This window comes from Neophocaena asiaeorientalis, unplaced genomic scaffold (assembly GCF_003031525.2).
Source record: "Neophocaena asiaeorientalis asiaeorientalis breed wild unplaced genomic scaffold, Neophocaena_asiaeorientalis_V1.1 scaffold27, whole genome shotgun sequence".
Classification (NCBI taxonomy): domain Eukaryota; kingdom Metazoa; phylum Chordata; class Mammalia; order Artiodactyla; family Phocoenidae; genus Neophocaena; species Neophocaena asiaeorientalis.
In genome coordinates this window covers 596,875-623,953 of record NW_020172816.1, presented here as the reverse complement: position 1 = coordinate 623,953, position 27,079 = coordinate 596,875, and the positions used below count along the sequence as shown (strand labels likewise).

The window sequence follows — 27,079 nt, the reverse complement described above, 5'->3', positions numbered from 1 at the left end:
TTTCAAAATCTGTGTGTGTTTAGCTAGAAAAAAAATTCACTCAATTATACATGATTTTTTTTCAGTGTTTACTAAATGTCTATAATTATGCCAGCTGCTGCAGTAAAAATTTAAAAAATAGTTCCTGAAGGGGAAAAAAAGAAGTTTAAGATATGATCTCTGATCTCAAACAATTTACTAGTGTGAAATTACTAAAATATGGGAAGCAATCAAGGTAGAGTTAAGCACTGCTAACCTGAGTAAACATGAAGTTCATGCTGATAGTTGAGAGAAGAAAGTGGTCTGTGTTGACTGAAATAGCTGAAGAGTGTTTAAAAACTGACTAGTCAGAGAAGAGGAGACAGGCATTATTCCAGGCAGATGAAACCGCTTGAGCAAAGGAATAATACAGGAGTGAGGGCAGTGGGAAATAAGTACAAACAGGGGCCTGGGGCCAGATTATGAGTGGTTTAAAATCCAGGTACAAGCAAGCAGGTCTTCATGTAGGAGGTAAAGGGGGACCATTTTAAGTTCTTGAGAATGTAGTGTTAGCCAAATAGAGAAAAAATTGGGGACGAAGGCTGAGCAAAAATCCTCGCCCAAAGTGTAAAACTACTTTGTCTTTCACCTGAAGGATGTCACGCACTTGCATGAATGTTCATTTAAAGGTGGGAGAGTTAAGCAATAGAAGTGACCCAGAGACATTCCAACTGGAAATCATGAGCTCGGCCCACGCACCGAGTGCTTGATGCTTAATCCCAAACTAGAATTTTACTGACTAGTTAACCAACTTTAGCAAATTGTCAGAAGGTGCTCGCTCACCGGTTTTTTATGCTGGTAACGAAGGCCTGGTTTCACTGAGGAACAAACATAGGAAAAGGTGAGAGGAGGGTGAGAAAGTGAAAGGAAGGGGAGAGAGGTGGGGAAGGGTATAGGTGCCAACCGGGCCGCCAGGGTCCGAGCGGAAGTGGGCCAGGGTCGGGGGTCGGGCGGCCCTTGGGGGCCCCCTGGGCCCGCGCCTCGGGCGCTACGCGTGTCCTCGCGGGCGGGGCGCCCAGCGGCCGCCAGTGGCCAATCCGGGCGGGCGTCCGGGGAGGGGCGGGGCTTGCCGGCTCTGGCTCCGCGAGTCCTCCTTTTTGCACACACACGAATACAAAGAGCCATACGACCTTCGGGTATCCTTTTTCCATTTTTTTTCTCCTTAATCTTGTGTGTGTTTTCAAATTTTTTTAAACAATAGAGATCTGTGGCAATGCTGGGGTGAGGAAACTGTTGCTAAGGGGAATGTGCGCTTTTCCCCATTTCTTTTTCTGTCTCTCTTCCTCTTTCTTTTTCCTGGTCAAGGTTTTAAATATACCAAGAAGTTGAGAAGCAGGATGGCCGTGTACAACTGTTTCCAGCCAAATTTATAGAGATTTTTTTCTTTTTGCTATCACATTTTAAGAACTGGTAAATTTTTATGGTCAGGGGAATTTAAAAAATTTATCCTCTTGGGAAGTGTAGGTTTCTTTTTTTAAGCGGGATGAAGGGAAAATGTAAATTTCTGCCACAGGCAACGTGGAAGGAAGCGGAGATTTGAGACTCCCTCACAAAGCTGTTTGCGTGCGTTTTACACACCCTCCCCCAGAACCAAAACCAAGTGGCTTGAATGTGGCAATTGTCCAAGGCCAATAGGTTAAAAATGTTTGGATTTTATAATTGTGACACTCATTTCCCGGCGGGGGGGGTGGGTCAAAGCCCTTTTTACAGTGTGTCTTACACACATTTTTCATGAGAACATTGTGTGTGTGTTTCTTTAAGCAAGTAATTTCGTAAAGATTTATCTTGGGGTTTTGTGCTTTGTGTATATGTACAGTATGTGTATATGTGCCGTATCAGATTTTGTTTTCAAAAGCGATTGCCTTTGGTTTTTTGTGTGCAAAGTAGCCCCTAGGATGTGGATATTTTGTTGTGTTCCCAAATGTGATCCAGACAGGATTTCATGTGCAAATTAAAGCGTAGAAGAAATCCTATGCATAGAATTACTTAGGCATTTTCATTCCATGTGTATTTACTGTATTTTCTGCTCTTCTTCTAAAGTATCAGATTAGTGAATAATTAAATAATTGCCAAGGAATATGCAGTCCATGTGGCAAATGAGGGTAGGCAATGTATTGAGTCTGTGGTTTAAAGCCGCCTTTAGTGACTGTTTTGCTTAAGTGGTTTTGCTTTTTATTGTCTCACGTTCTTAAATGTACAGCTGTGTATATTTTGGCCTTTATGTGTGGTTTGGTTGGTGTGTTCAGAAGGGAAGTTCTCTCTTGGCTTTTTGACAAAATGGTCGTTGATAGGTTGGGATTTGTTTGAAAAGCTTCACAGCTGGCAAAATATCAGGAAAATAATCCAGTCAAGTCCAATTCTCAAAAACTGTTCATGGTGGTGGTGATGGGGGAGGTGCCAAGAGGAGGCAAAGGCAAATAATATATGGGAGGGATAAGAAATGCATTTTGGTTATCATGTTGCATTTTTAAAATGAAAAGCTTTCTCCCCATGCCAAGAGCCACGGAGAGAAGTGTATGAATTAGAGAACAACAGGCTCAGAACAGCACCTCCGGTTACAGGAGACGTATTCTCACTTTTTTCTGTTACAGAACCATCGTCTCCTATTAGGAGTCATACGGAAAATATTTATATTCAAATCTCTATTGGCAGATTGGAGTGAAAGCATACGAGGTATATGGGGTGATGAGGGAGAAACTGGAATGTCACAAGTGAAGTAGCGACCAGGAGATAAAAAAAGATCTACTGTAGAGTTCAAATTTCAGGACAACAAAACCTCTGTGTTATAACACATTTCCATTCCCCACCTCGCGTCCCACTCAGTTTCAAGCAGTATTTAAGACACCTAACAACGGCGATTAAACTGTTTGTACAGGTCTTGACATTCACTATAATGAAAGTAGCCCGTGTGGGCTCTGGCTTTATCTGTATTGAGTGCATTTTTATTCCCTAACAATACAAGTCAGATCAGTCTCAAATGTGGATCATTCCACAAGTTTAGGCCTGCGTATCTTTGAAATCTAGTCAGTCTAGTGACCTTTGTGATGGCAGCAGTGTTAGGAATTTTTAATGGCGTTTTGCTCTTAATCTTTTTCGCCTTACTGCAGGTCTTTCACGTATACTTCCTACCTTCTCGGAAAAGAGAGTTCTTCTAGAGCAGTATACACAGCCCAAGCCCCTGTCCTCCTAGACTGTTTAATTTTTAGTAGGATTTTAGGCTCAGAGGCAATGCCCTTGCTTTGAATTTCTTTGTAAGAAACAAAATTCCTCCCACGAATATATCGTTGTCTTGGCCCTCCTACCAAAGCAAAGCTAAACTCGGTTGGTTTTGCTTGGGAATCCGCGGGGCCCCTCGAGATGAAAACTTCTTTGACGTAAGGGCAGCTGCCACCTTGCTGAAAGATCTGCAGCTGAGGCCGGCAGGAACAAAAAGCCTTCCGCCACCAAATGTATGAGGCCGACTTGTAGCCACTGTACCTATAATCGTGTACACGCAGCTTTGTGAGCAGCAGAGAACAAAAGCGAGTAAACAAAAAAAAAAAAAAGGAAGCTAAAGATGGCGTCTGACGGCTTTGAAAAAGCCTCGCAGTCGTGTCCCTCCCTGAAGAGGCCCCTCCCCTCCCTGGCTTGTTGAGTGATTGTGGATTGCGGCCAATAACGTCCCCAGCCCTGCTCCGCCTCATCGTCCAACCGCCAATCACCGGGGGCCCGGAGACTGGCAGGGCGGGGCCTTCCCGCGTGCGCGCGCTGGCCGGGTACACGAGCCGCGCCTCGGTCGTCCGCGGTTGTCCGCGGTCGTCCGCGGCCGCCCGCGCGCCTTTCTTGGCGGCGCTCGGTCAGCTGGCGCGGCGCGCGGGGCACACGCGGTGGGACACCCTTAGGGCCGCCAAGGCGGGATCGCCGCGGGAACTCTCCCGCCATACTCCCTCCAAGCCCTCCGAGCTTTTTTGGCCACGTAGTCTACCCACGGTGACCCAGCGAGATCCCCGGCCGCGCCTCGGCCTATCTGCTGTCTGCGGGCCTTCTGAGGAACACCCCTTTCCCAGGACACCTAGGGCATAGTCTAGCGGGGGCCTCACTGGCGGGTCGCCCTGTTCCCCGCGGCCTCGAGGGCGGAGCTCAGCTCTATTCTCTGCGCCGCTGTGTCCTCCCTGCCTGTGGCTGAAACGTTCTCTTCGGAAATTGTTCTGCTGTCCCTCGTGCCCACTTTGTCATCTTTGACTAATATTTAATCAGCTAACGTTTACCGAGGGCTCGCTGGGCACACGATACAGCTTTAGGAGCTAGTTTTTCATTTTTCAGTTTCTCCAGAAATGCAGGAAGAGTCATTTACGTCAGGCACATGGATATGGAAACCTTAAACCGGTAATTTTAATCTCACCAAGTTGCATTTTAGCACATGTAAAGAAAAAAGACAGTGCTATATCGGGTTAAAAACCCTCGTACTACTATACAAACATACTTGGAATTTTCGGATTACGTGGGATCCTTTTCTTAGGAACTCATTCTGCCCTCTGGGTCTACATCTTTTTTACCCCTAGAAACGAAGTCTTAGATTTTGTTTTTTTGTAGATCCTTAGATGGGTCAGTCTTTAAAAATGTAGAAAAATACTGTTTTATGGTATTTACTTACCTGCTCTTGTGTGATAAGGAGCTCATGTCTGATAGAAACAGGTTTTGAGAGGACCTTCTATCCGGTGAGCCATTTTGCACCTTCAAGTGGGGGAGAAGGGCTGACCGGCACAGCAGGAACTTTAAGTGGCCATTTTCCTTTTTTATTTCTTAAAATGAAGATTATGGTATCAATTGCTATGCTTTCAGTAATCACATTTAAGGAAGTCCATTGCTAGCATGACCCTGAATGAGTCAAGGGCCCATTATAAAAACATATATCATCTGAGTGATACCATACCCTACACACCTATTAAACAGTGGGAAAACTTTAGTTTGGAGGTGAACTCAGTCATGCAGAAAATTCAAACTCAGAATGGGTTGAAGCAAGCAAGGGAGCTGCCAAGGGTATGATATATTTAGTTCTAACAAAAATACATGTCTTGGGAGGAAAGGGATAGTTAAGATTACGGACAGTCTCACCCTGAGCTGTCTGTCTAAAGAAGATGAGTTTTCTTTCTTCTTTATCTAAATACTTATTTTAAAAAAACCAAAATTTTTGAAAAGTACATTTTCTAGGCTCCTTTCACATGTATTAAAATTAGACCAATATAGAATGAACCCCAAACACACAGATTTTATGTAAACTTAAGTTTGACAGCTGCTGCCATTTTGTGTTGGCAGCTCATCATAGGATTGAAGATCTTTTTCTTAACATTCAATTCTAAAAGTTGATAGCATTTTGCAAAAGGCATGTATGTTATTCAGTGGTGGTCAATCTTAGTTTATTCCTGTTTTTTCTTTCTTGAACAAGAATGCAAACTCGTGGTTTTAGAATAAATCAGCAATCTGAAGTTGCAAAAGTTGACAGTATTAAAGTTTAATAATAATGGTATAGACACTGCCTGGATAATTTACTCCAGTTAACTGTTGCTTTGCCAGACATTCCATGGATTGCTTCATGGGCTATTAAACAGTTATACATTTTGAGAGGTAAAATAAAGATACCATAATAAAGTTTAGCTATGTTAATAATGTTGGCAGGGTTAAATGGGCTTTAGAACCTTAAACTAGTGATGGAAAAAAGCAAGAATGAAGCACTATCTATAATAAAGTTCTTTTATCAGTTTGAATTATTCAAACTGAGAAATGTCTGTAAAGTAAAAAGAGTGTCTCAATAGCATATATCTTTGTCTTCCTCTCTCCATGTCAATGAATCTTGGCTACTGAGTTCATCTTTTTCTTCTCTGCAGTCTCAGGGAAGAGCTTGCCTTCCTTCCTTCTCATGGACGAATCCTTGCTAGAAGAAAACTTAAATCCTTTCCTAATATGTTTATCCTTTCCTTTTTCACTGGCCTTTTTCTTTCTGCTTTTTAAACATACTGAGGCTCTAGTGCCCTCTCTGACTTCCTATTTCCTTCCTTTCATAACTAAACTCTAGAAAACTTGACTTCATGTCTTGCTTCCATTTTCTCCATCACGTTCTCTTTCGTCTACTGCATAGTATTACTTTCACTACAAAAAATACCTCTCTGGTCATTGCCAGTGACCATCACAGACAAATAAAATGTATTTCCTTAATTTGCATCTTTTTTAACCTTTCTGCTGCACTTGTCACAGTTGATTGAATCCACTTTCTTGATATTATTCTTCTTTTTAATAAATTTACTTATTTATTTTTGGCTGCGTTGGGTCTTCGTTGCCATGAGTGGGCTTTCTCTAGCTGCAGCAAGCGGGGGCTACTCTTTGTTGTGGTGTGCAGGCTTCTCATTTCTCATTGCAGTGGCTTCTCTTGTTGAGCACAGGCTCCAGGTGCGCGGGCTTCAGTAGTTGCTGCACGTGGGCTCAGTAGTTGTGGCTCACGGGCTCTAGAGTGCAGCCTCAGTAGTTGTGGTACACAGGCTTAATTGCTCTGTGGCAATGTGGGATCTTCCCAGACCAGGGCTCGATCCCGTGTTCCCTACATTAGCAGGCGAATTTCTTTTTTTTTTTTTTCTGTACGCGGGCCTCTCACTGTCGTGGCCTCTCCCGTTGCGGAGCACAGGCTCCGGACGCGCAGGCTCAGTGGCCATGGCTCACGGGCCCAGCCGCTCTGCGGCATGTGGGATCTTCCCGGACCGGGGCACGAACCCGTGTCCCCTGCATCGGCAGGCGGACTCTCAACCACTGCGCCACCAGGGAAGCCCTGGCAGGCGGATTCTTAACCACTGCACCACCAGGGAAGTCCCTTGATATTCTTTCTACTTTGGCTTTCATAACACTCTTTTCCTCCCACCTTACTGACCATTCTTCTCTTTCAATGAAGCCTCTTGCAAGTATTGGCTCGAAGTGCTGTCCTTGGCCTTTGCCAAGGACTTTGTATTTACTCCTTGGAGAGCTCATTCACTCTCTGAAGTTCAAATATAACCTCCTACTAAAGTTTCCAAATCTGCATTCCAGCTCTGACCTTCCTCCTGTTTTTGTTTTTCAGTCCTAGCCAGTTGCTTTCAGAACATTCCATTTAAAGATGCTGCCATCAGTTTGAAATTTAACATGTTGTATAAATACACATCTTCTCAAACATGCTGGTGCCTCCTCTCAGCTTCCTCATTTCTATCATTCTGTCAGTGGTACCATCTTCTGACCCTCAGGTTTATAATCTTGAAGCTGTCTTTAACCAATCTCTATCCCCCACATTTATTAAGTTAAGAAATATGATCAGTCCTTCCTCCAGGATATTGAACCTTCATATCCACAATGCTGATTCTCATCACTTCTCTCCAGGATTAAACAATCTCCTAACCTCTAACTGTTCCACTTTAGGTATCTAAGACAGGGGTCAGCAAACTATAGCCCCTAGTCTTAGGTCTGGCCTGCCACCTGTTTTTGTATGGCCCATGAGATAAGAATGGCTTTTATATTTTTTAATGTAAATATTAAATGTAATTTGTGACATTTCTGTGTCCATAAATAAAGTTTTATTGTAACACAGCCATGCTCGTGTTTATGTATTGTCCATGGCTGCTTTGTGCTACAGTGGCAGAGTTGAATACTTGCGACAGAAACCACGTGGCCTGCAAAGCCTAAGTTATTTACTATCTAGTCCTTTACAGAGAAAGGTTTGCGGACCCCTGCTCTAAGAGTTTCCTTAACTCGATTTTCAAAGTCCTCTGTCAGCTTTCTGTACCTTTTATATAAGCCATTTTGCTCTGATCTCTCACATGTACCCTTTTAATTCTGTTATGTTTTTTTTTCCTCTCACTTATCACGTCTTCTTATGACCCTCCCAGTTCATCCTATATCTTGCTCAAGGCTCAATTGTAGGTTTTTCTTCGATAAGCCCCCTTCCACATGATTTCATTCTGTTGATCTTTCTATTATTTTGAACTAACTCCTCAAGGTTTTTTTAGTCTGTACCATATTTTTAGGCACATGTGTATATTTTGACTTGTTCTTTAGACATTCTATTCTCACATGCACCGTAAGCTCCTTGTGTGTAGGGACTTTTGTCTTCCCTTCACTTGAGTACTTGGAGGTGGCAATCCATTTTGGTGACTCATCCTTTAGCATGGCCTTGCATATAGATAATTTTTAGAAACACATTTTTGTTGTTGTTTTTAACTTGCTCATCTTCTCTAATGGGGATATATGTAATTAATGATATTAGTGTTTTGTTTTTAATAATTTATCCAGCATTTGAATTGGTGTCTGGTTAGTAAATATCATAATGTGAAATGTTCCTTTAACACCTGCCAACTCCAGTTTCCTCATGCTTTTATTTCAGTGTCTTAGAGCTTATGTGGGAGACTCTAGCAGGAACCTGGGAAACTAAGTCAGCAGTGATATCCATAGGAAGCCCAAAAGAGTTATTTGAACGCCCATTATGCTACACAGCACTGTACCAGGTTTTTATAGACATATTAGTTCAAGAAAACACCTATTTGTTGCCCTGAACGTGACATTCTAAAATGGACATAATTAGGTAATACACAAAATCGAAAAGCAGAAAGAAATTGAGGGACAAAATTATAGAGCAGATAGTATCATGATATTTTATGTCAACACAAATATGAAAATATATTTAGCATTAAAAACTAGCAGAGTTGAAATTATCCTTAGTCTAAACCAGGTCGTGCTAGTAAGTAAATTACAAATACTCTGTTTTCTCAATACCTTTCTAATTTGCGTCACAGGAGGTTTTGTACTGATAAATGCGTCTTTGTATACTTGAATTCATTTTTTCTTAGAAATGTGATATTAAATTTAGAGGGGAAACTCCCCAAATTCTATTTCAAGCCATTGTATTTTTTTTTTTTTCAAGGTTAGGACATCAGGATGGATGTCCAGGATGGGAAGACAAAAGGTTTCAGGAATCTAACTGTTACGTGTGGAGCACTGACTGTGTGCCAGTATTCTGTAGATGCCTTATATATATTATATACAGTCTTCACAAAAACACTCACGGTAGGCAGAGATGAGAACACTGGGGCTCAGAAAAGGGAATTATATGCCCAAGTTCACACAGCCCATTTTAGTGCTGTTTTGGGAAGATTACCTAAGAAAGAGCATTTAAGGGGAGGGAGGGGCTCAAGGTAGGCACAACGCTGGCAGGGGTAAAGGCCTCCTGCAAGAAAGAGTGAGTTTTTGGGGCAAGAGTATTGCAGTTGTCAACTTGATCCCAGGAAGTGTACCCACCTGGAGTCCCTGTTAACATGATGCATCTTCATTTCTATTTTTTTTTAATTTTTAAAAATTGAAGTATAGTTCATGTAAATTATATGTTACAAATGTACAATATAGTGATAAACAATTTTTAGAGGTTGTACTCCATTTATAGTTATTATAAAATATTGGCTACATTCCCTGTGTTGTACAGTATATCCTTGTAGTTTATTTTATACATTATTTATTTATTTATTAAAAACAGTTTTTTTAACTGAAGTATAGTTGATGTACAGTATTATATAAGTGACAGGTCTTAATTTCTTGTTGTACAAATCCTGAACCCAAGTGGTATATTACTGTTTACATAATTTTCTTTTTCTCACAACATCCATGTTTCAGATTAAACTCTGCATGATGTTGGTTTTAAAAAAGTTAAAAACCCCGCTGGAGCATGTAGGACCTTATTTAGGAAAGAAAAGGATATATTAATGATTCATCCACAAATTGACCTGGGAATCACTTAGTGCTTTCCTTTAACCTTTCGTTTTAATTTGACTTTAACCTCTATTTGTTGTTGTTGTTGTTTTTGTTTGTTTGTTTTATTTTTGGTGGCATTGGGTCTTCATTGCTACGAGTAGGCTTTTCTCTAGTTGTGGAGAGCAGGGGCTACTCTTTGTTGCAGTGCATGGGCTTCTCACTGTGATAGCTTCTCTTGTTGCAGAGCACGGGCTCTAGGCACGCAGGCTTCAGTAGTTGTGGCACGCAGGCTCAGTAGTTGTGGCACACAGGCTTAGTTGCTCCACGCCATGTGGAATCTTCCTGGACCAGGGCTCGAATCTTCCTGGACCATGTCCCCTGCATCGGCAGGCAGATTCTTAATGACTGCGCCACCAGGGAAGTCCTAACCTTTAGTTTTTTAGGTTTAACTATGCTTTCCAGTGACTCTAATGATAGAGAAGCAGTAAATGGATTTAAGTTCTTACAAGATGTGAATATCTAGCACAGAAAAGCATTTCTTCGATATAAAGGGTAGAAAAAGCAAATTAAAGACTATTCTTTAAAAACCAAATGTAATTAAAATGCATTGTCAGATTTACATTTTAGTACCTCAGCGGCATTGATATTGCCTGTTTCCGAAATGAGATTGCTGACTCAAAACAAACAAACAAACCAAAGAATGTGGAAAATTCTCCTAACCTTCTCCTCTCCATTTTTTTTTTTTCCTCTCTCTCCTCTCCTTTTAATTGTGATGTTATGATATAATTTGCAGGGTAAGATAGAAATGTATCTCTTGAGGAAATTGTAAACATACTTAAGATTTTGTCACTTAGGGAGCTTCAGGCAGAAAGATTCTTTTTTCTGTAATCAAGTGTCATTTAGAAAATGACAATATGAAGTTCCTTGGAGTGTTCTCAGTGGTACAAACCAACCCTCCCACACTTTTTTTTTCCTCCTGAAGTAGTTCAGTTGCTTAACTACAGTGATTCAAAAGAGAGGCAGTTTGGCTTATCATTGATATTCTGGTCTCTCCTTTTGGGAGCTGGTTGTGTGGGTAGAGTGGCAGCATGTAGCTACTTAGACAATCCCATTCAGCTCTGCCTCTCCCTTACGCAGCATGAGAAGTGGAGTTGAGGGTCCCCAGTTGGTTTCTCTGGGCTTCCAGCTGGAGGATTCAGAACAGCTAGTTTCTATTGCAGAGGCTGTAGGCCCAGGTGTACAAAGTGTGAGAGTAGGGGGCTGTGCACAGCCCTGGTTACTGCAGCTCAACTCTCTTACCCAGCTTTTCCTTTCATTTCCCTGCCCACCCCCAAAACATTAATGATATAATAGTGTGAAGTTGGCAACATGTTGGGGGCTGCATTGATTGGCCTTTTCCTTGTTTAGGAGTCTTACTCTGAATGCATCGGTATGCAAATTATAGAGATGGTAGAATCATGATTTTTTATGTCAACAAAAAGTGGTATCAGTTTAAACACACACACACACTAAACTGAAAGTAGCCATAACTGGATTCTGCTGTCTTCCCCTGACCTTGAAAAAGATATATAAGTTCTCTGCATGTCTCTTCTCTGGCCCTGGGTTAACATGTGTTTCCTAGAGCTGTTGTGTGGATGAGATTAACCTACATGAAGTGTTCTGAACTCCTTAAGGAATGATGTCAAAGCAATAAAATGCAATACTGTTTTTACAGCCAAGATAGAGAGACGGAGAAGACAGATCTACATTTTCTTCCTTAATTTTCTGATCTTTCCAGATGCCGGTGGGTCCTTTTGAGTCCCATCTCTGTTCCTTAGCTTGGAGTGGTGGGGAATTCCATGCCTTCCACCCTCTGAAACTGTGTTCCTCCCGAAGGCCTTTGTAGGCCCACCCTTTTGGGAAGGGGTGAGTGTGACCCCCAGTGTGTTGAGCTAGGGCAGCACGGGATCTGCACAGAGAAGAAGACCCTCTGCTCCACAGCCCAAGGAGAGGCAGCCATGGACGGTGTGTGCCTTCAGGGCTAGCCCACTCCTCCTTCACAGAACCCAGCCCCCGGGGGCCCAGGCTGCTCCGACCAACCTCCATGAAAAAGGAGAGTGAATCCAAAGAGGCCAGAGCTTCGTGCGGTCCGGTCGACTGGGGACACTTTTGCAGCAGTCCAGCAGCGTGAGCACGGGCCTTCCTGCCTCTGCCATCATGTCCTTCAGCGCCACCATTCTCTTCTCCCCTCCCGGCGGCGGCGAGGCCAGATGCTGCTGCTGTGCCTGTAAGAGCGAGACTAGCGGGGGCAGCACAAGCTGTCAGGGCGGGAACCCTCCTCCCAGCACCCCGATCACGGTCACCGGACACGGCCTGGCCGTCCAGAGTTCGGAGCAGCTCCTGCATATTATCTACCAGCGGGTGGATAAGGCCGTGGGTCTGGCTGAGGCTGCGCTGGGTCTCGCCAGGGCCAACAACGAATTGTTAAAACGTCTCCAGGAGGAAGTGGGTGAGCTGAGGCAAGGGAAGGTGCCCGTCCCCGATGAAGACGGCGAGAGCCGGGCGCACGGCTCCCCGCCCGAGGAGCCCGGGCCCCTCAAGGAGAGCCCAGGAGAGGCAGACAGGGCCTTGCCGGCCGTGGAAGAGGAGTGTGACAGTGTGGGCAGCGGCGTGCAGGTGGTGATCGAGGAGCTGCGGCAGCTGGGAGCGGCCTCAGCTGGGGGGCCTGGGCCCTTGGGCTTCCCGGCCGCTCAGAGAGACGTACGGCTCCCGGTATGCGCCCTGGCTGCAGGCGAGGGGCCTCCGATGCTCAACCCCGTGAGTACGCAGCGCAGGACACTAGCGGGGCTGTGCTTCTGTGCTCTTCCCGGCCTCTTTCTCTTCTCTTCTCTCCATCCTTCAGCCTTTCTTTCGGTTGTATCTGTGACAGAACAGCACGGTACCCAGTTTCCTTTGCCGGCAGGGAGAGTCAGCCCTCCTGGGTTTTTTGTTTTCTGTTTTTGGGGTTTTTTTTTTTTTTTTTTTTTTGGTACCGTGGCCTCTCTGGCAGAAGGTCATTTTCTGGCGTGAGTGGTGTCGGGGCAGTGGTACTGCGCTCCCTCTCTGTTGCTCTGCATGGCACCTTCTCCACAGCTGCCTTGGCTGCTCCGTGGGTTCTGCCTCTCCTGGCAAGGATGCCTGCCGAGCACAGACGGCTCATTCATATTTGATCACGGGCCCTCTGCTTGCCAAGAGGAATTCAGGACTATGAGGGAGATGGGGATGTGAGGAGAGAGAGGCAGAGGCGGGGAGAGAGAGAAGGGAAAGTGGGAGGGAGAGGACGAAGATAATAGCCGACAGGTGTAGGGAGGGAAAGAGGCAGGCGGAAATGAAGGGAAGGAGAAAAAGTGGAAAACAAGAGCAGAGGAGAAAGGTGAACCTAAATGGAAGGAGAATTGATGCAAGAGAGAGAAAATGAGGTAAGGTGGGAGGGAGGTAGAGGACAGGAAATAAAAATAAGGAACAGAAATGAGAGTTGAGAGTTCACAGTAAGAGGATGATAACATGTAGGGAGAAAGAGGGAAGCGAGCAGGCCTATTTTGTGAGCAGGAAAAGACAAAGAAGTACATGTGCTATTTCAGCTTCTTTACTGCTCAGGGCCATATGAGCAGGAAATCCTGGCTGAGGAGAGTAAAAACTGCAGAAGTAGTTTCACACATGGAAGTATGGAAAGGAGATGGAGCAACTGTAGAGATCTCAGAGATGGGAAACTAACAGATGTGTTGCCACTTGAGAGACAGTGGGAGGTCTGTCAGCTCTCCTCCACCCTCTCCTCCAGAGCGTCCTCCCTCTGCCCCGTCTCTTTTCCTCCGCCCCGCCATGACGAGGCCCAGACACCCAGGAAAGTGTAGAGCAGCAGAACACACAGGGTTGATGAGAGGGATGAGACTCCCAGCCCATCTGCTGGATCTGAGGAATGTGACCAGTTGTGTCACACTGCAACTGCTCACTGCTCCCCCGAGGCCTAGCCACGTGCGGGTGATGGCCCCGCGGCTCGCCCCAGTCTGTGCCCCGCCAGGGACTATCCTTGGTTTGGGACTGTTGGAGGAGGAGCTGGGAAGGTGGGAGGAGGCTAGGAGGTACCTGGCCAGGCAGAGCCCTGAGCTGTGGTTCTTTCTGGCAGGGAAGGCTTCCAAGCCAACAGGATGGAATTAGATTTCACAGCACAGAAAGCAGCTCACAGGTCTATAAATCTCAGCCTCCTCCCCCACTTCTTTCTGTGTTTTTTTCCCCCCACTTTCACTGTTTTGTTTTCTGGGCTGCAAAAATCCTCCTCCTTTCTTCTTTCCTCTCTCTCTCTCTCTCTCTCTCTCTCTCCCTCTCTCCCTCTCCCTCTCCCTCTCCCTCTCCCTCTCCCCCTTCCTCCCTCCTTCCTTCCCCTACCCTCTATGTCCTTGAGTGAGGGCACAGGCAGGCAAGCAGGTGTCAGGGCAGTGACAGTCGGATGTGGCCAGAGCAGGATCAAGGTGAGGGCACACACTGGCCCCGCAAAGGGAAAAGGGCGGGGTCGGGGAGGCAGTGCTAGCCTCTCTAGAGATTTCCGACTTTATATCTCCGTCCTTTGCTCCCATATCTCTCCTTTTTATTGTTATTTTATTCTCTTGCTCTTTCTCTTGCTTTGTTTTCCTTTCTTGTCATCACTTCCTCCCTCAACTCCTTTCAGGCAAAACACTTACCTAGCTACATTTCCTATACTCAAGCACAAAGCATAAATGACTACTCACAAAGCGTCAGAAACATGCCTTCTCTGTATAATCAGTCCTGTGGTAATGACCCAACATGAGAGGCCCTGTACCCACAGAAATATTTGCCCACACTCCTTGTTCATTATACTTGGCCAATGAATGATGGTTGATCAGGTTCCCGTAAGCCTGGCTGGCTAATAGGCTATTCTTTTCTATGTTCTTAGCTGGTGGATGATTATGTGGCCTCTGAGGGTGCAGTGCAGCGGGTGCTGGCCCCTGCTTATGCCAAGCAGCTTTCACCAGCCACACAACCGGGGATCCAGCGGACAACCTCAGAGACAGGGCCGGAAAACGGAACCAAGCTGCCCCCGCCCCACCCCGAGGACATGCTCAGTGCTGCTGCTGCCCTGGAAGGTGCCTTGGAAGAATCAGGCCCTGGGGGAACTGGGGAGCTGAGACACTCTCTAGGATTTACTGCTTCCCCATGCAGGACCAGAGGGAGTGGGCAGAAGAACTCCAGGCGCAAGCGGGATCTGGTCCTCTCTGTAAGTGAGCTCGTTTTCTCCACGTTTTTCTTCAGTCTGGAGAAATAAGTGAAGAGGGAAATGTGGGTTGATTTTAAACGTCCCATATCGAATGAATGGTATCCTGAAGCCTGCTGGAGTGGGAGGGGCAAGAAGGAGACAGCCTCTTCCCTAGCCCAGGGACAGGCAGCCCCGCTGCTATCAGTGGAACTTCTTTAGGTTTTCCCAGATAGATTGATATCTTCCATTTAAAGATAAGGGAATTATATCATATATATAATTATATAATTACATCGTATCTCCTGGTGATCTCATAATCCTGATGGGAAGATCCTTAAGGGGTTAAGCAGATTGATGGCAGCAGAGCAGCACTGGAAGCTGCCTGCAAATTACCAGTGTTCAGGGTAAGTAGCAAGGGTCCCCATGGGCAGAAAGGCCAAGGTGTCCTGAGGTGGTCCCATACCCCAAAGATGCAGAGGGCCACTCAGCTCAGGTATAAAAAGTTTGGAGATTCTACTGATTCTCAGAGCACTTGGCAGGGAAGGTACTGATATGATCCAGTTCTGCCTCAAACCTAGCAGTGGCTCGGAGCCCTAGGAGCGCCACTAAACATCCTACAGTGTACAGGATGTCTCCCCCAACACCCCCATTATCCAGCCTAAAATGTCAATAGTGCTGAGGTTGAGAAACCCTGTTTTAGGGTGACCGCAGACTTTTGGATCCGCTCTGTTGCCCAGAACATCTTTCTGATAACTGTGGGGATGTTCTTTAGCCGTATCGTGTTCCCATTGACGGTAATGGGTCTCCACTCTCTGGATAATGGCTGATGAGGTAACTTGAGGGCTCTGGTTAGGAGTGGAGGTCACCACTGACATCCAGCAAAATCTCATCTTAGTATAGAACTCATTTCCCCTTGTTACAGTCTTAGTAAAGGTTGAAAACAGCTGACTACCATTTATACCTCCTTTATTCATATTACTTCTTTCTTTTTCTAAGAGATCCTACTTTACTCTGCCTTTTCATTTGATGTTTTTACATTGACAGATTCTTTTTTTTTTTTTTTTTCTTCTCTCTCTTCCAGAAGACACCATTCATAATCAGTATCAACTGGTTTCTAACCTTCATTTCAAATTTTGGTTATGTTCAGTGACATGTCACTTATCAAGAACAGGGAATAGGGCGACTTCCCTGGTGGTCCAGTGGCTAAGACTTCATGCTCCCAAAGCAAGGGGCCTGGGTTTGATCCCTGGTCAGGGAACTAAATCCCACATGCTGCAACTAAGTGTTTGCGTGCCACAACTAAAAAAAAAAAAAAAAAGATCCTACATGCCATAACTAAAGATCCCGCATGCCACATGAAGATCCCATGTGCTGCAGCTAAGACCAGGTACAGCCAAATAAATAATATTAAAAGAAAAAAAAAAAAGAACAGGGACTAGGTTTAGTTTCTCTGTCACGGATTTCTGGCCCAAGAGGACACTGTTGTTGCCAGTGATAGAAATGGAGGCTTATACCTAAAAGTACATTTCAAGGGATTTCCCGAAAATTCATAGTGCTTAAATTGTGAATAAATGTGTGATAATTAAAATTTGCATAAAATCAGGACTTTTGATCAGTTCCATTCCTCTAGTGCCTACTAAATCCAGCGAGAGGTCTAGTGATGAGGCCTGGCTTCTTCCTGCCCTTTGGAGAGCTCAGCATGGGACCTTCTGGGAGGACAGCATTCTCAGTCATCCCGCTCTGTGTTATAGTGCTTGAAGAGGCGCGAGAGGACCAGTCAGGGAGTCTTGCTGCCTGTCACAGAGAAAGATATAAAATGTTCTTGTATTAGTCTGTGGGTTTAGAGGGAGAGGGATAGTTGCAGATCTTCACTGTTCCAACCTTTAGCTCTGGGAAGGAATGAGAGAGGCATCTCTCCAATCTGATGAAGCTGCTGTGGGTTGCTGCTAGAGATCCAAAAGGACCAAATCGGAATCTTAATTCCTTGGACTACTGCAGATCCCAGCCACCCATTGGGGAAATTATTCATTTTTAGCTCACTCAGGAGGTAGGTGAGCCAGCAACCTTTACAGTCTTAATGCTTATTATTGTCTAGAGTATTTTCCCTTTCCACTTCAAGCTTGGTTGGATGTTTATCAGCTGATCTCTTCCAAGCCACTTGAATTGGAAGCTATGCAACTCCCCCACCCTACTTTTTTTTCTTTTCTTTTTTTCTGCAACTCTTTCAAATTCTTTCTGAAGCATTTACCCATCTTTTGTGATTTTTCAAGTTTGGACTTCTAAGAGGTAAAATAGCTATATCAAATATGAAGCTAGTACAACAATCTTTTTTATAGAGTGGAGACCCTAACCATAAAGAGTTAACAGTAATTTCCTAAGTTGATATGGTCCATCAGCCATAGGGCTAGGAGCGTAAATTGGGCATTTTTTAATATGAAGCTGAAATCCTGAGATCAGCATCCCATCAGTTTGGGACTGGGTAATTTCCATTGACTGAAGGACCTTGGAATGAAAATATAATCAGAAACAACAAAACTAAATTTAATAGGAAGAAATGTAAAATCCTACATTAAAGTTAAAAAAAAAACAGTTGCAGAATAGTGGAGATAGTAATCCATGTGGAAAATGGACTACAAGCTCACTATGAATGAACCCTGTGACACTGAGAGTAGGGATGGGCTTGCTAAGAGAGGTACAGCACCTTGGGTTTCATTCCTAGAAGTATAGAGTTCTAGTCGGGGAAGTAATGCTTCCTTTGGCCAGACCTCAACAGATGAGTTAGATTCAGTTCCAGGCGCCATGTTGTAAGAGGGACACTGGCAAACCAGAGAGGCTCATAGTTTCATGAGGAGTCTCTCTGGCAACTATGTCATGAGGAATGGTTGAAGGACTTGGTGTTTAGATGGGATAAGAAAAGACTTGGTGAGTACATGGAAGCTGTCTTCAAATACTTCAGGTGCCGTTAGGGCAAAACTGGGGTCAGATTTTGGAGCATCTAAGGCAAATTTTTCTAAATTAATTAATTTATTTTTGGCTGCACTGGGTCTTTGTTGCTGCGCGCAGGCTTTCTCTAGTTGAGACGAGCTTGGGCTACTCCTCATTGTGGTGCATGGTCTTCTCATTGCGGTGGCTTCTCTTGTTGCGGAGCACGGGCTCTAGGCACGCGGGCTTCAGTAGTTGTGGCACGTGGGCTCAGTAGTTGTGGCTCGCAGGCTCTAGACCACAGGCTCAGTAGTTGTGGCGCTTGGGCTTAGTTGCTCCGCGGTATGTGGGATCTTCTTGGACCAGAGCTCCAACCTGTGTCCCCTGCATTGGCAGGCGGATTCTTAACCACTGTGCCACCAGGGAAGCCCCTGAGGCAAAATTTTTTAACAATTAGAGATGTTCAATAGTAGCTGAGTCAAAAACTAGTGAGAACCCATCATTAAAGGTGTATAAACAAAGGTAGTGACTTCCCTGGTGGCGCAGTGGTTAAGAATCCGCCTGCCAATGCAGGGGACGTGGGTTCGATCCGTGGTCCGGGAAGATCCCACATGCTGCAGAGCACCTAAGCCTGTGCGCCACAACTGCTGAGCCTGTGCTCTGCAGCCCGCGTGCCACAACTACTGAAGCCCGCACGCCTAGAGCCCGTGTTCCTCAACAAGAGAAACCACCGCAATGAGAAGCCCGCGCACCACAACAAAGAGTAGCCCCCGCTCACTGCAACTAGAGAAAGCTCACATGCAGCAATGGAGACCCAACACAGCCAAAAATAAATAAATAACATTAAATTAAAAAAAAAAAGAAATGTCCACTTGCAGTAGCCCTGGTGTATATTTGCTCTCTCCTTGCTGTTAGGAGTGTGTTTGTGGAAGTGTTTGAAACCCTCTACTGTAGTGATCATATTCCCTGGGAGCAGAAGGAAGACCAGGGGGTAATCCTGGAGACTCCACACAAATTAAATGAAAAGGAAAGAAAGGGAGGGTTCATTAGAAATACTAACTTGGATTGGCTCTCTGTCTAAGAAAGGGCATCAACAGAAATGGTACCTAGACTATGGGCAGGATTCAGGCAGAGAACCCCATAGGGACAGTGCCTAGGGACCAGAGGAGGGTCTCATCATGTTTGCTCCTGGCTTGATTCTGTGCTTGTTTGTTTCCCCTAGAAATTGGTCCACAATGTGCATAACCACATCACCAATGACAAGAGGTTCAATGGGTCTGAAAGGTACGATCCTCTGGAGGGAAAAGATATCAGGAACTTTGCCAAGGAGAGGGAAATAGAGGGGGCTGCTTCCGTATAACAGTGAGGCTAAGGCTTCCATCTCACCATTGCCCCTTGTATACTGTCTTAGGCCATGGAGGACTTTACCACAAAGTTGATTAGTGCTGGGAATCTCTGTCTAGCTTTTAAAATGCTGACGAGGGACTTCCCTGGCGATCCAGTGGTTAAAACTCCACTCTCCCTGGGCTTCCCTGGTGGCGCAGTGGTTGAGAGTCCGCCTGCCAATGCGGGGGACAAGGGTTCGTGCCCTGGTCCGGGAGGATTCCATGTGCCGTGGAGCGGCTGGGCCCATGAGCCATGGCCGCTGAGCCTGTGCGTCCGGACCCTGTGCTCCGCAACAGGAGAGGCCACAACAGTGAGATACCCGTGTACCCAAAAAAAAAAAAAAAAAAAAAAACTCCACCCTCCCACTACGGGGGTGGGGCACGGGTTCCATCCCTGGTCAAGGAACTGAGATCCCACAAGCCACGTGGTGCAGCCAAAAAATAAATAAATAAAATAAAATACTGACTGCCTTATTCACTCTCTTCTCTTGTGGCAGCATCAAGTCCTCTTGGAATATTTCAGTAGTGAAGTTCCTTCTGGAAAAGCTCAAGCAGGAGCTGGTAACCAGTCCCCACAATTACACTGACAAGGAGCTGAAAGGTGAGAAAAACTAAGTTAACTCCCATCCCATCCTTTCTTCATCCCCTGTTCCTGGCCAGAGGAGAAGAGGCATATGGAGATGATTTAGGTGGTTTTGAAAATAGAGGACTTTAAAAAATTGGTTTTGGTTATTCTTTTCACCTGCAATACACACAGGATTGTCTCTAATTGCCTTTTCATTCCCCTACTCAGTCTGAAATGAAAATGGGAGAAGGAAAGGGCCAGAACACCATCATGCATGACATTTACACACAGAGCCTGAATCTAGGGTGTTATAAAAAGGAGGTCAGAATCCAGCCCTGCTCTTTTGTCCCTAAATATTATGTCCTGGGTTTTCTACTTTCCTTGCTCTTCTGTTATTTGTCTGTAGCACTAAGAAAACTTCTGCTAAAAAAAAAAAAAAAAAAAAAAAAGAAAGCTTCTGCTGAAAAAGTACTTGTAATCTGCTGTCAGCTGAGTAGAATGGCGGTAGGTTTAACTGGGAGTGGGGGAAGGGAGTTACAGAAGCATTGGAGTTGTCTTTTTTTTTTTTAACGTCTTTATTGGAGTATAATTGCTTTACAATGGTGTGTTAGTTTCTGCTGTATAACAAAGTGAATCAGTTATACATATACATATGTGCCCACATCTCTTCCCTCTTGCGTATCCCTCCCTCCCTCCCTGGAGTTGTCTTTTTATAGTGGGAGGAGTTCCTGTTGGAGACGGAGGGAGGCAGAGGGAGCTAAACCAGAGAGGAATGAATAGATGCTGATGGGTATACCCAGAAAGCCCATCGTCCAAACAGTGGTTCACCCTTCTCCCATCCAGTAGTATTAGGGCAAAAAAAAGGGCTGAGGACCCTGCTTTTTGCTGCCTGCCTTCTCCCTCCCCACCAGGAGCCTGTGTAGCCTACTTCCTTACTAAGAGGCGTGAGTACCGCAACTCCCTGAACCCCTTTAAAGGCCTAAAAGAAAAAGAGGAGAAGAAACTTCGAAGTCGCAGATATCGGGTAGGTTTCTAGTCTTTCCTTTCAAGATGCTAAACTCTAAACCCTAATAAATAAGTCACAGTGGGAAGGGCCAGGGGACGTGGCATCTGAGAAAAGAGTTGAGATCCAGGAACGGAGCAGAGGAGGAGGAGGAAGGGAGCCAGTTCTAAGATCTGACTTGGGTTCTCTTGAGGACTTGGGTTCTCTTGAGAACTTGGTTCTCTCGGACACAGATTTTACACAGCCTCCCTTCCACCCAAAGCCTTTCCCCAAACCTAATGCATGGTTTGCTGCTTTTCCTAATCTCTGTCCTGGGCTCCTCCCGTAGCTTTTTGCCAACCGATCCAGCATCATGAGGCATTTTGGCCCTGAGGACCAACGCCTGTGGAAGGATGTGACGGAGGAGCTGATGTCAGATGAAGAGGACAGCCTTAACGAGCCAGGTGTCTGGGTAGCCCGGCCTCCCCGTTTCCGGGCCCAGCGCCTCACGCAGCTCTGCTACCACCTGGATGCCAACTCTAAGCATGGCACCAAAGCCAACCGTGTGTATGGACCTCCCTCAGACCGCTTACCTTCTGCTGAGGCCCAGCTCCTTCCACCAGAACTTTACAATCCTAATTTCCAAGAGGAGGAGGAGGAGGGAGGTGATGAGAATGGACCTGTCTCCCCATCTTTTGACCAACCCCACAAAACCTGCTGTCCTGACTTGAACTCGTTCATTGAAATCAAGGTGGAAAAGGATGAGTGAAATCTATAACCAAGAATAACTCTGGCATCCGCCTCTTCCCATGTCCTCAAAATGGGTGGCCACAGGGCTTCCCAGAATAACGAAATGTCTTCTGCAGTCTGAGAAAGCAAATCTGCCTCTCTTCTCAACACAGTCTCCACTAGAAGTGGAAGCTGGCAGCTCTGGTGGGATAAAAGGACTCATCTCCAAGGGGGAAATACTCCCCCCCTCCCCCTGCTGTGAACGACAAGCCAGAAAATGCTTATTCCTAAGCATAACAGTGCCTCGGAGGAGCCTGGGCTGAGAAAAGGAGGATGGGTCCAAGAAACAGGAGGCCTTCTTGACGTATGCCCTGGTCTCTGAGTTGTTTTTTCTTCTGGTTTCACTCAAAGCTCTAGGGAAGCGGCCCTTGGTTGTACCTTCTACTTCTTCCCCTGACTGCTGGTCTTGCTCTGTAGTGGAAGCAGCACAGGACCAGGCCAGGGTAATACTGCCACCTGGTGGACAGTTTCAGTCATGGGCTTCATTCTTCTGAGCAGAACACAGGCTCTATCCGTATTTGGGAATTGGGATCTAGATGTAATAGCTATTGTTTATTGAATTATATAAGGAAGATTTTATTATTCCCATTGTACACATGAGGAAATTCAGGCTTAAAGAGTTCCCCTGTCTCACCAGCAGCTGCTTTCCCAGCGTGTGACCAAGCAGTATACATGGCTTGGTAGGTATTTCTTAGTCCTGTCAGCCAAGCTGTATTTTGAGGAAGGTGAGTGTGTGTGTGTACGTGTGTGTGTGCACACAAGCACACATGCAGAATATATATACACACACAAAATTTGTGCCTTTTTGGATGGATTGAGAAGTAAATATGGCTTTCTCTTCACTCTGTCAATCATACAACAAATATTGATTGCTTACTAGGTGTCAGGTGCTGTGCTAGGTGCTATGGATAAACTGTTGAACAGGTTAGATACTGATCAGAAGTTTTATTGTCTAGTCAGGAAGCCAGGCATTTAAGTAAGCAATGAAATGAATTGTGATAAGTGTGATGATGGGGGAATGTAGCTACCATGGCTATGTACCACAGGGGTAACTAACTTGCTCTGGCGGTCTGGAAAGGCTTCTCGGAGAGTGTTTAAATTGATGCTTGAAAGATGGGGAGAACTTAACCAGGAGGGAAGGGGAAGCCAAGAGAGTGTTCCAAACCTAGGGAATAGCAAGTACAAAAGTCTAGAGGCAAGAGAGAGCACAGACAAGGTACAGTTCTACTGCAGAACCATTTGGGGAGGGGATGTTGCTGAGAGAAGAGGCTGGAGAGATAGACTCTGTAAAATACCTTAAAGAGTACAGACTTAGTTAAAGGACAGTGAGAAATCGCTGACAGGTTTTAAACAGGGAAATAAGATGATCAGTTTTGTGCTTTTGAAGAATCATTTGACCTCAGGTTTCAAGATGGATGGGAGGGAGAAAGCCTTGGCAGGGAGGCTTTTGCAGTGGTCCAGGAGAGAAAAGATGATGACCTGATACATATATATATATATAGTGGTGATGATGAGGGAAGGACAGATTTGAAAGATATTTTGGAAGCAGAATTGATAGGACTTGCTGATAGGACTTGCTTGGATTTGAGGTTAAGGGAGGAGGACATAGGGTTGATGTTCAGGTTTCTGGCTTAAGTAGCTAAGTGGTTAATGATGCCGTTTACTCAGGAAATGCTGGAGGAGCTAGTTTTGGGAGGCAGGGAAGGTGAGGTCAGGGTGTTGTGTGCCTTTGAGACAACCAAGTGGAGATGCTATTCGTCAGCTGAGTTTTTAAGTCCAAGAATGTCTGGGCTAGAAATACGGATTTGGGAGTCACCTGTATATAGAGGCTAATTAAGGTCCTGGGAATGGAGAATAGGGCCTGTGGAGCTCCCAGCTCCAGTTCAGACTATGGAGTGGCTACCCAGAGGTCGTGAGCCCTACTGGAGCATGCGCTGTCAGCGCATCACACCCCCTTCACTTGCGTCTCCTTCCTGTTATCCCCCTGAAAACACAGGTTGTTGGTCCCAACTGTGCCCACTGCTGCCACTACCAATTCCTGGATGGGCCTCCTTTAACGGTATCTCAACTTTTCATAAGATTTACTCTCCCATTTTAACCCCAAAGGAGCAAAGTTCCCAAATGTTAGAGGATATAAGTAATTGGAAGGAAGAATCCAGGTTCTTCTTCCCCATGTGGAAACAGGAAAGGAAGGAGAATGTTACGGTTGATTCTGAAGACAGCTCACAGCAGGCTCTGGATGCAACCTGATAGCCCCCCTTGGTTACTAATGCTTTTAGTCCTCCCTGCTTCCAGTCTGAGAGTAAACTCTCCTCTGGATCAGAGAAAAGCTGTAGGCCTGACCTGGGAAACAGAGAGGCTGATTCTCAGGAGAGATGAGGTCAGGGAGACAATGCAGCTAGGACAGAGAAGCCAAATAGTTTGTGCCAAATTAATTTCCCCAAAGATATTAACCTTCTTTCCTCCCCCATTCCCTAAGGCTACACTAAAATTATAAAAGGTGTTCAAAATGTTGAGATGAAAATAATATGCATGATTTGTTTGCATATAATTTTCATACAAATTTACTATCTAAATACGAAGGAGTCATTTCTTTCTCCATTCCCCTCTCGCCATGTGCTAGTCTGGGCAAAATCAGTTGGCTGATACTTAATTAGGCATGTTCAGCTTCAGCCATGGCTTCCTCTTTTCCTTATTCTTGATCCTCCTAGTATGGCCAAGATCAGCCTCTTTTCCTTTTCCACCTTGATTATTTTCACTTGCTATCTCCTCTAAATGACATTTTCTTTTTCTCCCTTTTAAGTTAGTACTTATTCTTTATCACCAACTACTGTGGGCCAACCAAGGGCGAGGCGTTCGCTAGCTCTAAAACCGGGCCTTCTATCCCCAGTCACCTGAAATATTTGCTAAAAATCTCATTTCCCAACACCAGGGGGTGTCTATCTATCCCTCTATCTGTCCTACCCTGAAGGTAGAGATTAGTCCCAAGCCTCTTCCTCTCTCCTTTTACATACACACGAAAGCTCCCTCCCTCCCGTTACAGAGTTTTGGGTTCTGAAAGTTGTCTTTTTATTGCAGCTTATCTGTTTGTCTCTCATTCTCTCTGGACCTGAACAAATTTGTCTTTCTCTTGGTCTGTTCAGCCTTCCGTCTCCGCACCACCCACGATCCCATTTGGTCCGGCTCTCCTTTCTTTCCATACCTGTCTTCCACCACCTCTCTATAAGGGCTTCCTCGCCTTTCTGGGCTCTTATGCGTCTCTGAACCTCTTTATGTATCTACCTTTCTTCTCTCTCCCTGTCTCACTACTTCTGTATCAGTCCCTTCTCATCTCTCCCACAGTCCCCACACTAGGAACAAAGTCACGGTGTTTGCGCAGAACATGCCTCGCGTCGTCCTTCTGAACCGCGACATTCCACCGTGCCCCTCCGCGCATTCCAACTGCAAACAAAGAGTTCCCCTCCCCCTCCCCCACTTTTTCATGTCCCAATTCTTGAGTGATGTAGTAGCAACTGTCCAAACTGCCCCTCGCCCTCCTTTCGCCACCAGTCGGCGGATCTCCAGCTCCAGGACACTTCGCACCGACACCCGCCACCCCCCCCTTTTCGTCGCACCAGATTCCTGCGCCGACACCCCCGTTCGTCTCGCACACGGCGCTCCGCCCCTCCAGGAAAGTAGATCCGGCCAGGCAGACAAAAGTTTGGGAGAGAAGTTGGGTCGGTGCTGAGTGTGTGAGCTAGGGGGGCGGGGGCCTGGGAGAGTGGGGCTGCCGGGCGAGTCGACGCGTGAACAGATAGACCTGCGGACCGGACAGCCGCGGCCGTAGGCACTTCTAGCCCCGCTTAACCCCTGATGCGCGGGGGGACGCAACCCCTCTCGCTGGGGGATGCTGCGGGATTCTTGGCGCCGGGCATCCGGGGCGCCCGCTAAACCCCTTTGCCTATCCTGTGCCCCTGGGGAAGCGAAGTCCGGCCGCAGGGAAAGAGAAGCGGCCGCCGAGACGCTGCAGGGTGCCGGGCGGGGAGGGGGCTGGAGGCCCCAGGCCCGAGGGCATGGAGCGGTTAGGGGAGAAAGCCAGTCGCCTGCTGGAGAAGTTAAGACTCTCGGACTCCGGCAGCGCCAAGTTCGGCCGCAGAAAGGGTGAATCTAGCAGGTCTGGGTCTGATGGGACCCCCGGGCCGGGCAAGGGGCGCCTGAGTGGGTTGGGGGGACCTAGGAAATCAGGGCCCCGTGGAGCTACTGGGGGACCTGGGGATGAGCCGTTGGAGCCAGCCCGGGAGCAAGGCCCCCTGGACGCTGAGCGGAACCCTCGCGGCTCCTTTGAGGCGCCGCGCTACGAAGGCTCCTTTCCCGGGGGGCCGCCTCCCACCCGGGCCTTGCCTCTACCTCAGTCATTGCCCCCCGACTTTCGGCTGGAGACGGCCCCAGCCCTAAGCCCCCGCTCCAGTTTCGCCAGTAGCTCAGCCAGCGACGCGAGCAAGCCGTCCAGCCCCCGGGGCAGTCTGCTGCTGGATGGGGCGGGGGCTGGTGGAGCCGGAGGTAGCCGACCCTGCAGCAACCGTACCAGCGGCATCAGCATGGGCTACGACCAGCGCCACGGCAGCCCCCTGCCCGCCGGGCCATGCCTGTTTGGCCCACCTCTGGCCGGGGTTCCGGCGGGCTATTCCTCTGGAGGGGTGCCGTCCGCCTACCCCGAACTCCACGCTGCCCTGGACCGACTGTGCGCTCATCGGCCCGCGGGGTTCGGCTGCCAGGAAAGCCGCCACTCGTATCCCCCAGCCCTGGGCAGCCCGGGAGCTCTAGCCGGGGCCGGAGTGGGAGCGGCAGGGCCCTTGGAGAGACGAGGGGCACAACCCGGACGACACTCGGTGACTGGCTATGGGGACTGCGCCGCGGGCGCCCGATACCAAGATGAACTAACAGCGTTGCTGCGCCTGACGGTGGGCACAGGTGGGCGAGAAGCCGGCGCCCGCGGAGAACCCTCGGGGATTGAGCCGTCAGGTCTCGAGGAGCCGCCAGGTGCGTTCGTTCCAGAGGCCGCCCGGGCCCGGATGCGGGAACCGGAGTCCAGAGAGGACTACTTTGGTGAGTGAGAGAAGTGGTTAGGGACGGGAAGAGACCCGTCACCGCATTCGGTTCCCCACTGCCCCGACGGCGGGCGCTGGGAAGTCGGCGGCAGAGACTCGGGGCTAGGAAAGAGGCAAGAGGAATTTCCCCTTCCCACTGGGTTTCAAATGGACCGCGGGCACCTTATTCCTGCTAAATTCAACCTCCCTGATGATCTCGTGAATCCCAGTTCCTCAGCTTTAGAGCCTGGGTTTTTCGCGGTAGGAGGCCTTGTTGAGGGGAACCAAGTGGGGCTGGGAGAGCACCCCCCCATCTTGCTCCCCCCTCGGCGGCGTTGCCCCTGCAGGCTCCTGCGCGCCGCGCCCCCAGCCGGGCCCAGGCTCCGCCCCCAG

At 47.0% G+C, this 27,079-nt stretch overlaps 2 protein-coding genes across 4 annotated transcripts in view; both read left to right on the top strand.

Annotated features, from left to right (window-relative positions):
• The first annotated feature begins 805 nt into the window (after nt 1-805).
• On the top strand, nt 806-21,929 carry CUNH14orf93 (chromosome unknown C14orf93 homolog). 2 transcript variants are annotated; one of them, XM_024741706.1, is made up of 7 exons: nt 806-859; nt 11,528-12,546; nt 14,678-14,998; nt 19,122-19,183; nt 19,782-19,885; nt 20,761-20,873; nt 21,181-21,929. In XM_024741706.1, the coding sequence occupies exons 2-7, from the start codon at nt 11,947-11,949 to the stop codon at nt 21,598-21,600; spliced, it is 1,620 nt and encodes a 539-aa protein (XP_024597474.1). In that variant the 5' UTR covers nt 806-859; nt 11,528-11,946; the 3' UTR covers nt 21,601-21,929. The 2 variants fall into 2 exon arrangements, with proteins under 2 accessions (XP_024597474.1, XP_024597473.1); XM_024741705.1 differs by lacking the exon at nt 806-859 and adding an exon at nt 1,113-1,154.
• A 3,403-nt stretch (nt 21,930-25,332) lies between these two features.
• Nucleotides 25,333-27,079, top strand: part of AJUBA (ajuba LIM protein) — an 8,786-nt gene continuing 7,039 nt past the window's right edge. For both annotated transcript variants that reach the window (XR_003002806.1, XM_024741670.1), the window contains exon 1: nt 25,333-26,705. Coding sequence is in view for 1 of the 2 variants with exons in the window: in XM_024741670.1 (XP_024597438.1) it covers nt 25,673-26,705 (1,033 nt within the window). In the remaining variant the exon portion in view is untranslated. The remainder of the gene's footprint in view (nt 26,706-27,079) is intronic.

Bases quoted from the DNA above. Each gene is read 5' to 3' on its own strand.
- CUNH14orf93 (XM_024741706.1), top strand. From the start codon at position 11,947: ATGTCCTTCAGCGCCACCATTCTCTTCTCCCCTCCCGGCGGCGGCGAG. The intron at 19,184-19,781 runs GTACGATCCTCT...CTCTTGTGGCAG, and splicing joins AGGTTCAATGGGTCTGAAAG to CATCAAGTCCTCTTGGAATA. The intron at 20,874-21,180 runs GTAGGTTTCTAG...CTCCTCCCGTAG, and splicing joins TTCGAAGTCGCAGATATCGG to CTTTTTGCCAACCGATCCAG.